The sequence below is a fragment of the Xiphophorus couchianus genome, chromosome 18, assembly GCF_001444195.1.
Source record: "Xiphophorus couchianus chromosome 18, X_couchianus-1.0, whole genome shotgun sequence".
Classification (NCBI taxonomy): Eukaryota; Metazoa; Chordata; class Actinopteri; order Cyprinodontiformes; family Poeciliidae; genus Xiphophorus; species Xiphophorus couchianus.
Genome location: NC_040245.1, coordinates 17,382,735 through 17,397,220, shown reverse-complemented (window position 1 = coordinate 17,397,220; position 14,486 = coordinate 17,382,735). Strand labels below are relative to the sequence as shown.

The window sequence follows — 14,486 nt, the reverse complement described above, 5'->3', positions numbered from 1 at the left end:
AGTCAGGAACTGGATGCAAGCTTTTTGCTCTTAAGTGAGAGAGCAGCTTTAAAAACAACAGAATTTTCTGATTTTTAGGGATGCACAGTCAGAATAATACCAGTAGATCTACTAAAATGAAAAGCATCTGTTTTTTTTTTTTTTTTACATTTACCGAAAAATAATCCTTTTTCGTTTTGTGTGCAGCTGAGGAGGAGATCTCGTTCCCTCCCACCTACCGTTACGAACGGGGCTCCAGGGACACGTACGTGTGGCAGAAGCAGAAAGCTACAGGGGTGAGTTCGGGATTTAAACATCACAGCCTTCCTCTGACCTGCACTAATCTACATTTCCTCTTTATGAGAGTTCAAAGGAGAATTCAGCTTTTGTGTTGTTCTTTAGATGAGGACCAATGTGCCGTCGTGGTGTGACCGGATCCTGTGGAAGTCATATCCAGAAACACACATTGTTTGCAACTCCTATGGTGAGACAGATAAAAGATAGTAAAAATGGGTTCTGGGCTTGAAAATGCTTTTGGTTGCATTTTGAAGGCTGACTGTGGCCGTTTTCCAGGCTGTACGGATGATATTGTGACCAGTGACCATTCCCCGGTGTTTGGTACATTTGAGGTTGGAGTGACATCTCAGTTTGTCTCCAAGAAAGGTAAATGTTTTAAATCACATTTGTCCACAGAACCAAGGGCTTGGATTTAAAGTCTTTTACAGTACCTTGCAAAAGTGTTTATACTTCTGGACTTTGACAAGGTCATTCTAGAGTGGGGTTAGGACCTAACTGCAAACAGGACTTTAGTGCACGACTCATCAGATTTTTACAGTTTCTCTCACCTGACTTGCTTAACACTTAATAATCATGTGACCCCGTTAAAGCACTTGGTTGCACTCAGTTTTATTTAGGGGTATCAGAGGGAAAGAAACTGAAAGACACGCCACACTTTTCAGATTGCAGTTTGTAGCACATGCTAAAAACCAGGGTAGTTTTGCACTTCCTTGTTGTGGTTTACCATATGATTCCAATAAAACACTTTAAAGTTTCTTATAACATGACAAAATGTTACATTTAAGGACCATACATGTGTTTGCAAGGTGATATAGATGGCTAATTTCATGTCTGCTGCAGTTTCCTTACGACCACCGCCTCTGTACTCGTGCTTTTAATCTCACTCTTTCCACCCTTTCTCACCTCTTCTGCCCCCTTCTCTCGTTTCCATTTCTGTCTTCCTCTGTAGGTCTACCAAAGTCTTCAGAGCAGGCCTACATCGAGTTTGAGAGCATTGAGGCCATTGTGAAGACGGCAAGCCGGACTAAGTTCTTCATAGAGTTTTACTCCACCTGTCTGGAAGGTGAGTCGGAGGTTTCCGGATCCTCTCAGTGATTCTAAATCCTACACTCAACTGCAGCTCAGACCTTCTTTTTGCACAAAAAAATATATCTGGATGTATGAAAACTCACCATTGTTCTTTTTGCACCTCTATCCTGCCTCCCCTCCTCCTCTCCCTAAATTCAGACAGTCAGTATTCCTGTCAGCCAGCATCCATTTATTGACTGCATCCTCACCATGTTGCATGTAAATGAAACGTCTCGCTCCTCTTTCTTCCTCCCCACCTCGTTCCCTCGTCCGTTCTTCTCCACGTTCCTCTGCGTTTTTAGAGTTCAAGAAGAGCTACGAGAACGACAGCCAGAGCAGCGACAATGTGAACTTCCTGCGTGTGGGCTGGTCCAACAAGCAGCTCACCACGCTCAAACCGCTCCTGTCAGAAATCGAGTACCTGCAGGACCAACACCTGCTGCTGACCGTCAAATCGGTGGACGGATACGAGTCCTATGGTAGGAGCAGGGCTCTGCGATGTTAAATAAGAAGGGGACTGTATCGCAGCCCTAATGACCGTCTGTGTGTGTTTGTTGGTAGGAGAGTGTGTGTTGGCCCTTAAGTCAATGATTGGCAGCACAGCCCAGCAGTTCCACACCTACCTGTCCCACCGAGGAGAAGAAACAGGAAACATCCGGGGGTCAATGAGGGTCAGGGTCCCAGCTGAACGGATGGGCACCAGGGAGCGACTGTATGGTAATGGAACAGTGTTTGGCTCAAAGGCAGATGTAGGCAGGGAGATCAAATATAAGCTAATAACATTCTCTATAATATTTCACCCTTTTAAGCTCTAAAAATTGATTTAGATTTACCAAAGTCTTTGCAGCATCTTCAGGTTTAATTGAACTCTTTTGTTTCAGAGTGGATCAGCGTGGACCAAGACGAGACAAGCGGACCCAAAGGGAAATCCACCATGGTGTCCAGAGTGGGACACGAGTATGTGAAGTCAGTACAACTCAACCTGCCGTTTCCTCCTGCGCAGCATCACTGCTTACTGATACTGAAACTAACACAGGCTAACTCATAAAACCCACACAGACGTCTCTCTGATCCCGGAATGACCCGAGCAGAGTGTTTTCTATGCGAGGAAACCAACAGGAACTGTTGAGCTCAGTGACCAGACTGCCTGTTATTAGCAATAGTAACCTGGAAACGATGTATCTGTCTTCTTTTGAAGCATTTTGACAGGAAAGGAACAGCGTCACAAATAGAGACTGAATTGTGAAATGTTTGCCACTGGTTTAATGGGATGCTGACTGCAAATGAATCGTTTATTTCTACAGGTTTCATATAGTTTATAGATGGCGTCAAAGTTAAGATGCATAATCATTGCCACACCAATATTCAACACTTCTGAAATAATCTGTACTCCTATCACCTGCTTTATAATGTTAGTAGTTGGACATTCTTGTAATTTTTAAAGTAGATCTTTTAGTTGATAATTGATCAGGAGTTTTGCAGTCCTGCGGGAATGAAAACAGTTTCTGTGCTGAGGAGTTTGAAAGTGATTATCAGCCAATCAGAGCTGAGGATTTATGATGAGAGGGGAAACAAATTCAGGGACTCAACAGCAAAATGGCAGAGATTTAAAGATTTGACTATATGTTTTTTTAACAGAGTTATTAAATCATTTGGTGATTTGAAATTAAGCTTGACATGTAGAATATGTTTTGATTGTATATTTTGATTTCTGAATGGCTTGGTCAGCAACCTGAGGCATCTTCTTGGAGCTGCATGCTAAATTGTTTTGACTGGTTTGTGGTGCAGACAGTCCGTGGTTCGTAAACAGCTGGGAGAGCTGGGGAAGGTCAACGAGGAGGGAGAAAAAAACTGCAAGGAGGAAAATGCTGCAAGGTACGAACTCTTGACAGACTCATGTATTCATAACACAAAACCTAACCAAGCAGATAAACCATATGCAGCTAAGATTACAATGTTGGATGTTTTGATTCTGTCTATGTTGTGAAGATCCAAACAGGACACGCCAGACGGCGATTCATCGATCGGCAAAAACAGCTTCAACAATCCGGCCTACTACATCCTGGAGGGCGTTCCACACCCATCAGCTGCTGAGCTCCTCTCGTCTCCTACCTCTCCGACCGCCCCGCCCGTTAAAGCCCCGCCTCCCTCAGCTGGGACTCGAACCAAACCTCCTCCTGCAGCCTCTGGACCCGCTCACTCCCGCAGAACTGTGGCAGGACACCCATCCCGCGGAGTCAGTGAGGAGAGCTCCTCGGAGGATGACGGAGGCGCTGCCCTGGCTGGCGCTCAAGGTGGAGGAATCGGAGGAACAGTTGGGAGCACCCTGAATCGCCCGCCTCCCGACTTCCCTCCTCCTCCTCTCCCTAAGGGAGCTCTGGAGACGGCGGCGGAGGCCCAACTCAGCAAGCCTCGCTCTCTCTACCCGGACCTGGCCGAGGTCAGGATCCCGCCGGCCGGTCCCGCGGGGCCTCTGGTCATGGGAGACGGTTTCAGGCGAGGGGCGGCCGGGGCGTTGGACGATCAGTCGTGCTCTGTGCTGCAGATGGCAAAGACTCTGAGTGAGAGTGAGTTTCCTGGACAACCGCCCCGCGCTCCCTCTGCGCCACCCCCAGTTCGAGTGCCAACGATCGGTATCCTAGATGCCTGCCGCACTTTCCCACCCAGGAACCCCATCCCAGAGAGCATAGCAGAGGACATGCCAGAGGAGGTGAGACAGCTGCCCAAAATACAGTTTAGCCTAAAATTATTCATTCCCCTGTTGTGGTCGCACAGAATGGATATGCTTTGATCTAAACCAGTCCATTGTAGCTCTGTCTGATTGTTTAGGGCTGAAGGTGAACCTTCGCTCCAGTCTCTTGTGTTTTCCAGTCTCTAACAGATTTGCCTCCAGGTTCTCAATGTTTTTAGCTCCACCCATCTTCCCATCGGCTTGCCTGTCCGTGGCAAAGAAAGGCATCCCCACAGCTTGATGCTTCCACCACCCTGCTTCTCTGTGGTTTCTTCACGTGTCACATCTAACCAGATCAGCTTCTTCATGTTTGCTGTGTTCTTTCATCTTTCAGCAATGATTCTCTTTCCTTGGTTCATCACATAAAGCCCAATGAGATACATGGATGTTTGTGGTTGTAACTTTGAGTACTTTTCAAGGAATTGTTAACTGGGGGTGGGCATTTGTCATAATGTTTATCATTTATTGTGATACATTTCTCATCATAAATTCATTAATGTTTAAAAATAAAACTGTCCCTATTGTCAGGATTGTTAGTTTTGCTATTTTCTCCGATGCCTGTTCAATAATAGCATTAACAAATATGAATATATTTGATAATGTGATTAAATGCAGTTACTGTGTGCCGCTTAATGATGTAAATCTTACGTCTTAATGTGACCGGTGTCCTAGAGATGCGTATTTCAAATGGGAATGTTTTTCAAGAGCAGTATTTGTGTGTCACTAATTCACATCCATACGATTGCCTAAAAAAGAAGTAATAAATAGTTGTTATTGTGTTTTGCTGATGCTGCATTTCTCCTGTCCAGGCACTGTGGGGCAGCAGTAGCTCATCTTTGTCTGTGGGAGAGTCGTCGGTGGGCGAGTGGCTGCAGAGACTGGGACTGGAGAGATACGAGCCGGGGCTTCTGCACAACGGCTGGGACGATCTGGAGTTCCTCAGGTAGCCATCGTCACAAACACACACCGCCTGTGTTTGTGTTAATGCTGTGGTGAACTGGAATGAAGGACCCAGGTAGCAAGTGACCACTTAGTTTGCAGGAAAAGCCCCTTAAAGATAAGCTCCATGTATTTTATTGTTTTCCTTAATCTTCGCATATTTTTACTGTAGACAATAATTACAAAAATACATGACACTTTCATATCATAATTGCAAATGAATGATTTGAAAAGTGGAAAACTATGAATGTCCTATTAATGTTTGGTTCTTAATGATATATTTGATGTATTTTAGGGTGATTTAACAATACGAAGTGCAACTTTAGACTAAGATTTTAGAGCATGTGCAGTAATTGGTGCTCAGTTTTCAAAAATACACATACACGTCTACTGATATTTGGATAAATGTCTTTCAGCAGGTTGCAATGGGACCTCAAATGGTTTGTAGACATCAGAAAACTTCTGGTTGAACATTTAGCTATTCTGATTATCAGAAACAATTATGTTTATTTAAATCTCTGTTTTTAATCTTTAACATTCTGACTCAAACACAATGATGAATGGAATCTGGTTGGGAAGTTGATGATGTTTGTGCTCAAGCCTTTTATGAACTGGAAGCTGCTGAACCAACTGGCTCAAAACCAAAACCTTCGATGATGATTAAATGATACAAATGCTTATATGTTTGTGGGGGAAAAATGCTAGATGAACGTTTGGAGAGGTAAAGGTGAAGCTTTCAGACCCTAAAAGGTGAAGCTTTCAGACCTAATAACACGGCACCACTGCCATGTTAAGCATGGCGGTGGCGTCATAATGCTCTGGGATTTTCACTTGCTCTGTTACAAAACGTGTGGAAGCATGAAATGAAGCACCGCCTCTAAATTATTCAGCTTCTCATCTGAAACTTGGACACCGTCGTGTGTTCCAGAAGGACAACGATCACAACTGGTTTTCAATTGGCTAAAGCAAGTTCTAACTTTATTGGAAATTTATTGACTGCACATTAAACATGGTTCAGTTTGAGAAAACTAATTTAATTTAGTTCTACTGATTCTGTCAAATATCCAGTCAGAACAATGCCAGAACCTCATTGGTGGTTATGAAAACATGTCTTATCCTAATTTTATTTAGGTTAACCAAACAATACTACATATTGAAAATTGTGTACTCAATCCTGTGTTTCTGTGTGTTAGCACCAACAAAAGGAGCAGCTTAAGATTTTCCACTCTTGTCATTTTCTCTGTTTCCAGTGACATCACCGAGGAGGACCTGGAGGAGGCCGGGGTCCTGGATCCTGCTCACAAGCAGATCCTGCTGGAGAGCCTCAGGCAGCAGCAGCAGCAGCAGCAGCAGCAGAAATGAGCTGCTGCAGACTGGACTTTGACCCGTCCAAACCGGCGGCCCCCAAGAGGCCGACTCTCAGCTGAACCGACCCGATCCGAGCTGGAACCTGCTAACTGATGCCAGACCGTGCCTTCTGAGAGAAAATTGCACTCCATTTGTAATTTCAAGAACATTTGCTGACCCAACGTCCTCTTTCATTTGTACTGTATGTGTGTTGTTATTGTTATAGGTGTGGCCTTATTTAAGTACTTCAGTCCTCGGAGCATCACTACAGAGCCCCTTGCTGTAAATGCAATGTTTTTTTTACAGCGTAACAAAGGTAAAACTGATGCGTGGGGAGGTGCAATCTGTGTGCTGTGACATCAGATCTGACCTGTAGCTGCAAGCACATTTCTTTGACTTTTTTCTTTTTTTTTGAGAACTGGATTCTGTGAGGATTCATTCAAATTGGGCACATTTGAGAATTTCAACGCCTAATTTTTGGAAATGAAAGTTTGTTGAGTGTTTGAAGGTTCTGTGATGTGGATGAACGGGTGCAGCGGCAGAAAGGAAGCTAGCTAGGTGAATTTTGATCGATCTGAGCTAACTTTTTCAAATCAGATCGTGTATTTTGTAATGATGTCTGGGCTGCAGTTTATTTGGTTTATGGCCGGTAGTGAGTGTCGCTGCATGTATTTATATGTTTATTTTTTATTATAAAGGGAATTTTCAGCTAACCAAATTGATCCATATAAAGCTGGAACTGTGTATTTTCACCTTGATGCAGCATTTTTGTCATACCGTTCTTGCACAACTGATGCCGTCATTTTGACAGTACTGGAAAGAAGTTCCTTATAGCGTAAATGTTTTATTTTCCCACAGACGCTGATATGCAAGTTCTGAACAATTCCTGTAAAAGTGAGCAAGGCTATGCATTTCAAGTCATGAATGCTGCACTGAGCTCTGATGAGACTGAATATTACATCTTTTATTTAAGCCTCAATTTTCTGAGTCTGCATTTGTGTCATTAGTGATAGATTTTTATTTGTTTAATGTCATGTTTGAAATGCCACAGCGTTCAGGGAGTTGGTTAACACACCAGGGTGTAATTACAGGAACAGATTTAATAAACCATCACTCTGCTGATTGTGCCGTACTATGGTTAAGAGATGGTTTTATGGTTTTATTCTCATAGTCTCAGATGTTTCTGTATTTTAGGGCCATATTTTGTGCTCATAGGAATTGTTCCCCTCGAACACTTTGCACATATTGTGCTCCCTAATTTGCCCAGCAGGTGGTGCTGTTTCTCGCTGAAACGGCCTGTATAGACGCTAGTCCTTGAAATGTTTTTACACGTTAGCCAGCGGTTTTCCATGGACCTCTTTAGTTTTAAGTAACGCGCTACACTATTTTTATAGAATCACACTATGCTATTTATGGTCATATTAACAGCTTAGAGTGAAAGAATGTTTGAAGGAAAACTTTAAATGAGTCCTCTGATGTAGAAATCAGTCATTTGTTTGTGGAAAACGTTTCCCAGTTCATTGTTCCCAGTGTTCTTCGCCGCCCACATATTTCAAACAGCCAAACTGCAAAGCAAATATGTCATTTAAATGTGTCTAACCTTTTCAGGCCTTTCAGTGTTCTCATATTTGTGTGTGTGAAATGGAGACTTACCCATGTTATTATTCTCCTCCTACACTCCAGTTATATGTAGCCTTGTGTTTTGGTTGTATTAAGTTAATGTAAATTGTTCACCCTTGTTTTTGTCTTTTCAATAAAAGTCTGATAGTTTTCCTTTTTTCAAAGGGTTACAGTTTTTTTCTTGTCTGTTGGAGAGTGCATGTTTTTAATTTCAGGAAATTCGGTCTAGTATAATGTCATAACACCTTATTTTGTCACATGCAAGAAACCAGATCATGAGAGGTGTCAGGTAGTTCCTTCATAATGTAGATTTATTAGAATATTCAGAGTAGTGCTGTAACTTCTCATTCAACAGAGCTTCACATGTTCCTGTGAGACAGATGCTCTGCAGTGAAGTAGGACTGTAGAGCCAGAAAAAAGGGTGGGACAACTACCTAATATTTATATTACTATCTACAGAATTTACAGCCACTCAAAGATGTGTGAAAAATATTAATAAATACATGTTTGTTTTTTTTTCATTCTGAGGAATGCAAAAATGTCCCTCAATGTCCCTTGAGGCATTAAGGGACAAAACAGGACATTTTATGCAGGTTTAGAACAAGTAATTCCGGTCTTCAGTCTTAAGTGAGGGACCGATTGCATTGCTTTACCATCAGCAGAACAGATCAATTATGCAGTCAGATCCATAAATTTGCAAGCTTAAACTACAAGTTTGAATCACCAAAGTGGCAACTGTTTTCTTAGACGTCAGGATTCGACGTGTCGCATACGGACGAGGGAATGGGCTGATCTGGGGAGGCATCTAGTCTGAGCCCGCCAGCTCTAATTGGATTTTGAGACACCCCCATTTCGCTTGGCAAAGAGAGATTTGGGGCCATTTAAAAAAAAAAAAGTCTGTGTATCTAGTTGTGCTTGAGGGTAAAGGTTTGCTTTGTTTCCTCAGCAAAGATGGGTGATGTTTGGATTTCTGCTTTTGGGTCGTACCTGACCTCCATACTTCATCAGAGCTGCTGCAGAGAGTGTGGGAATGTGAGAATGCAACAAAGACAGAGAAGATGCAAGGAAGTGTTCAGGAGACAGCTTGAACGCCTGTAATGCCGAGTTCAATGTCATTAAATAGAGAAAGTCTTAGGAATCTGTCCAAATCCAGGCTGATTCTGTACAGCTTCATAACACGCCTGGACTACCAGACCTGGTATTTTCTGGCCTCTGACCAGAACTTGATGGGCATCTTTTGTTTCTCCACTAAAAAAAAAAAAAAAAAGTTTGAAGCTCTTATCTGTTCCTGATTGGTCCTCGTCTTCTCCCCCTCTCTACCTCAGAACAGATTTGTCTTGATGGCAGGATTGGGTTTTCTGTGGAAGGACGACAGGACTCCAGCGAAAGGCCCGGTCATACTGTCCGCCGGCTGCCAGGCCTTCAGAATCTCCTGAGTCTGAACAGCCGGCTGGGCCACAGCCGGGTTGGACGGCCCCAGGCTGGACCAGCTGGGGGGCTTCAGCCCCTGGAGGACCGGGGAGCTGGAGGCGTTGGTGTAGCCGCTATTGGTGGGGGCCGGGCTGGGGCTCAGGCTGGCGGGGCTCCCCAGGTTCCCATTGGCCGAGCCGGGCAGGGAAGCGGTGCTGTCGGGTGTGGGGCTGCAGGTGGACTCCTTGGACTCGTCATCATCTGACGAAGATCTTGTTTCTCCATTTTTCTTCCCCCCAGAGCTGTTGCTGCTGTTACTACCCGTGTTGCCACCAGAGCTGTTGGCCTTGGCATTGGCTGCCCTTTCCTGCTTGCGGAACTTGGCACGCCTGTTCTGGAACCACACCTGTAGGCACAAACACAGGAACCTTTAGGACGGATGGACGGAAGCAGGTGGATATGCAATAGCAGCCACCAAGTGAGGACGAGGAGAGGCCAACCCTCCATCCACACACATTTATTTATGTATAGAAATATTTATTAATATGAAACCAAGGAGATACGGTTTTAGCGAGGCGCACAACTTTTGTTTAATTATCACAAAACTCCTCATTTTTAGTAATCATTTTTGTGTCTCACCTCCCATAATCATTAGAGGCCCCAATAAGCCAACCATTTAAAGAACTTTCTGGAGGTGCACCATGCAGAAGAACACATAGAAAAGCCTATTCCCCGCACCTGGACCCGGGCCTCGGTCAGATCTATTTTCAGCGCCAGCTCCTCTCGGGTGTAGATGTCCGGGTAGTGCGTCTCGGCGAAGACTCGCTCCAGCTCCTTTAGCTGGGAGCTGGTGAAGGTGGTCCGGATGCGCCGCTGCTTCCTCTTCTCGTTCAGTCCAGAAGGGTCCGAGAAGAACTTGTAGGGGACTGAAAGGGAGTAAGAATTGGTTCTTTTTTTTTTCTTTTTCTTTTTTTAATGGAGCAAACACAATTTGAGTATGATCGGAATTTCAATGCGGGGGGAGGGAGGGGGGTTCCAGTGCGTAAAAAGGCAGGATCGCTTTGAATCCGGACATTTTTAATGAATAAACATTTTATTAAATATACAAAAAAAATGTTTTTTCTATATTGAAAAATTATTTACCCTATTATTCGGGAAAATACTTATATTAATACTTTCTCATCTTAATTAAAATCTGCTTTATTTAATTCAGCAAATGTTCATTGAGATTTGAGAATTAACATACCAATTTATAAATATTTGACAGGTTATAGTATTTCATATAAAAATGCAACTGATATTCATTCAAATACAGTGCAAAATACCGTAATTTTAGTTTATGCCTAATACCTAAATTAGGCATATTATTAACAAAAACAGTACAATTGTTGTTAATATTAGTAAACAGTCCAAGACTGATTAAATAATATTTGTATTGCCTCGTTATTCTTGCAAATCTCGTGCTGAGAACGGAATAATTGATGATACTAAGATAAAATATAGTCATCATTTGTGTTATAGCCTTTATAGTTGAGAAAGTCCAGTTCTTGAGTTCTTAAAAATAGCTGCTTTTTTTTTTTTGGTTGTTTTTTTTGACATTGTTCAAATCAAGTGAATAATTAAAATAGTTGCAGCTTTCTAACTTGTCCCTCTTGGCTGTAAAACAATAAGACTTCAATGCGGAGCAAAGCAGCCGTTTCCTACCGGAGGAGTACGGTGTGGGCTGGTGCTCTCGCAGGGCTCCCAGCGTGCAGCTGGCCGTGCTCAGCGGCGTGCAGCCCGGGTTGGAGAACGGCCCGCTCCGGATCGGGTTGTACTGGAAGGAGCTGGCCTGGCTGCAGGAGCTGAAGTCCGCGTAGGCCGACGCTTCCATGGCCGCCATGCAGGAGTCGTAGGAGTTCAGGTAGGAGTAATCCATCTTATACATGGAGGAGAGCCGGTGCAGACACCGGTCCGCGGCTTTCACGCAGCTGCTGCTCGTTTCTCGGCGGTAACGGCGTGTCGGAGTTGGGCTTTTCTCTCCAGAATCTCCGAACTTTCCCTCCCTCAAACTCTTTTAGTTTGTATATCTCTGCGTGGAGGGGCTCCCTTAGGTAATCCAGATGTTTTCTTTGCACTCTCTCTCTCTTCCTTCACTTCCTCTGTCTGTGCGTGTCTTCAGCTCTCGTCTCCTCTCCGCGCTGCGCTCCGTTTGACAGCGCGCTGCGGCTCGCGCGGTGCTTATAATAAACTCGGTAGGGCGCGAGACAATAGCGAAGCGGTGGTCTTGTTTCCATGACAATGCCACCAGTGAGTGAGCGTGGAAACGGACTGCCCCTCCACCTCCTCTTCCCCATCCCACCAAAGATCATTGCACCGCCCACGCGGTCCACGGCGTTAGTTAAACCATCGTTCTACAAAAACTGATTTTTTCCCCACCCCTATCAAATCACTTACAAAGCCCCTGCTTCCTTTACCGGACGCATCTAACTAATTCTGCTGGAGTAAAATTTTCCAGCTCAGTGACGAGAATTAAGCATAATTGTCACGTTTCCGTGAAATCGCGTTAATTTAGCGTGTAACAGCCAGTTCAGTTCAGTTGATCTGTGTAGCATAATTTCAGTTCATTTTATAAAGACGAACAGGTTCAACTCATTTCTGGGAAATATATACTAAATCAACTCAATGTCATCTAATCGTATAGGAAGATTTAAATTCAGTTAGATGTTTCCCAATTCGATCCAGGTTATAATGGAATTTGGTCAAATTCAATTCAGTTAATTTACTATTTGTAGTAAATCATATAGCCGGAAGCCTAAGGGTTGTTGGATTGAGACACTGATATATGAATATGTCCGTAAGAATTTCATTTTAAAAAACGTAAAAATTGTGTTGCTAAAATGATGTTAGAATTTTTTAAATGTTATTTTTATTTATTTATTTATTTACTTTTTTTTTTTTTTTTTGACGTTTTAGACATCATAAACTCGGTCTTGAGGCCTTTTCTCCCATTTGTTGTCCAACGGGGCAAACTTTGCATAGATATTAATATTTATTTTTTTCGTGTATTTTTTCATGTTTCAGTCCTGTTACAATCATTTATACAATCGCTTCTTTTTTCTTTTAAAAGAAAAAACAAAACTATTATAATTATTATTATCTCGTGCGCATAATTCCTGTAAGACAGTGTTACAGCAGCAAGGCCCCGTGATTCTCAAAAAGCTGGACAGTTCCTGTGCGTCTCCAACTGATGCGCAGAAGCAGCCGCAGCTCCTCCATCCGAGTCTTTATGTGAGGGGAAACGTCCAGATGTGACGGTGATTGGCGAGATTAAAAGCTCTGATTTGATTCCGATCACTTTTTACCGGCATGTCACCAGAGTGCGCGTCAGTTTGATGTATCGGACCGGAGAGGTGTGTGTGTGGGGTGGGGGGGGGGCGGGGGGGTGTTCAGCGGCTGCGGAGACGAGCGAGCGCGGCGCGGCGCGACGCGTCGGGCTAACCATAAACGCATTGACGCTCCATAAATTGGTTTAAGTTTATTGTACGGTGTCATACAATGTGATAAGTCATATCCCACGCGGCCCCTCCGTGACACAGAGGCTCCGAAACCGGGAGGCATTGCAAGAGCGCAAAGCTTCCCAAACATGTACACTTGCTTCCTTTTTACTCTGCTGCTCCCTGCTTTCTGTGTGCCCTTGGTGAGATTAACAGGCTTTTTATTAGAGGGTAAATTTCACCGAATAATATGATCCACAAACCAAAATTACGTTGTGTTCGTACGGGAGGAATTAATTGAGTTTGGCCTGCGTGCCCGCGCGGAAAATGTCATAATAAAGGCTCAAACGCGCGTATACTCTTATCTCTGCTTGACCAGAGGCTGCATGATGATGCTCCTTAATGGCATTAACCCACCACTCTGTGTTCACTTTAGTAATAATAAGATCTGTTTACAGCAGTTGTTGCGTGGTTGGTGAGTGTCGGAGGATGAATGAAGCATGGGAGGCTCCCGGTACTCGGTTTATACTGCAGAGTGGAGCAAAAACAACAACAACAACAAATAAAAAGCCAGAATAGAATAGAAAAGAATCAACTTCTTGTACATAAAAATATGTGAATATATTGGGTTTTTTTTAATAAGAGAAAAATCATAATCTAAAGTGATAAACTGTGTGGAGCCAAGATATAATCAAACTGAGCTGCTGCTAAGGACCTCCATGCCAGTAGTGGGAGCTATAGGAGCGTTTGACATCTCACACAGATAAGATGTCAAAACCTAGAGTTTGCTAGTTACATAAGTGAAGAGTAGACTACCTTTTGATTTGCTTCGGTGGTTTCTGGACAGCAAATTTAAAGCAAAAACACAATAACAAGTAAAAATGCAAATTTACTCTGAATTTAGAAAACTGACAAATTACCAATAGTAATCAAACAGAGATATATTTATAAGATTGCAATATTAATAACCTGCAATTAATTATCTAATTAAGTTAATATCTGCTCGTTATAAATGCGCTTGAGCAACATTTTATACACACAAACTGCAACTTATTCAATCAGTATTTTATGTGTGTGATCGTAGACTTCATTAAAATTCCCCCCTCCTTCAAAATACGACTGATTCTACTCTGAAGTTGTGCTTTGGACATGACTGCCTGAACAAACGAATAATCCTGAAACTAAACTTGTCTTCACAATTTATTTGTTGCCATTTATTTAATGACATAAAGGGAATATTTGAAGGGGTGAAGCAAACAGCTTTAGTGCTTCACTCAGTTTATTGAAATTATTTAATGGTTGGCTATTAATCCAATCATGCAATTTGAGGGCATCAAACGCAGAAGACACAAACAGTTAAACTTGGACAGAGTTATGATGTGGTGCTTTGGTGGCTGGTGGGTGACAAGTTTAACTGTAAAGGGGACACCCAAATCTATTTCTGCTTAAGGCCCCACAACATCTTTGACCAGCCTTGCTCAAACATTTCCTGCACAAGGACAGAGTTTTGCACCTTGCCCGGAAAAGAAAGCAGACTCACCTCTATTGTTTAAACATGAAATGCTCATAAAAGGTCTGCTTATATGTTGCAAAGATAAACAATAATCTACTGAACTAAA

The 14,486-nt window shown here is 43.0% G+C and overlaps 2 protein-coding genes across 2 annotated transcripts in view; one reads left to right on the top strand and one right to left on the bottom strand.

Moving 5' to 3' along the window:
- Positions 1–8,145, top strand: part of inppl1a (inositol polyphosphate phosphatase-like 1a) — a 31,035-nt gene extending 22,890 nt beyond the window's left edge. The window contains exons 17-27 of the mRNA XM_027998819.1: positions 187–275; positions 382–463; positions 553–642; positions 1,226–1,339; positions 1,647–1,823; positions 1,906–2,061; positions 2,226–2,310; positions 3,133–3,219; positions 3,334–4,054; positions 4,885–5,018; positions 6,265–8,145. Coding sequence (XP_027854620.1) covers positions 187–275; positions 382–463; positions 553–642; positions 1,226–1,339; positions 1,647–1,823; positions 1,906–2,061; positions 2,226–2,310; positions 3,133–3,219; positions 3,334–4,054; positions 4,885–5,018; positions 6,265–6,376 — 1,847 coding nt within the window. The 3' untranslated portion in view covers positions 6,377–8,145. The remainder of the gene's footprint in view (positions 1–186; positions 276–381; positions 464–552; positions 643–1,225; positions 1,340–1,646; positions 1,824–1,905; positions 2,062–2,225; positions 2,311–3,132; positions 3,220–3,333; positions 4,055–4,884; positions 5,019–6,264) is intronic.
- A 126-nt stretch (positions 8,146–8,271) lies between these two features.
- phox2a (paired like homeobox 2A) lies at positions 8,272–11,706 on the bottom strand. Its single transcript, XM_028044671.1, has 3 exons — positions 11,096–11,706; positions 10,130–10,317; positions 8,272–9,797 (listed from the first exon to the last, which is right to left on the bottom strand). The coding sequence occupies exons 1-3, from the start codon at positions 11,316–11,318 to the stop codon at positions 9,303–9,305; spliced, it is 906 nt and encodes a 301-aa protein (XP_027900472.1). The 5' UTR covers positions 11,319–11,706; the 3' UTR covers positions 8,272–9,302.
- Positions 11,707–14,486: the final 2,780 nt, after the last annotated feature.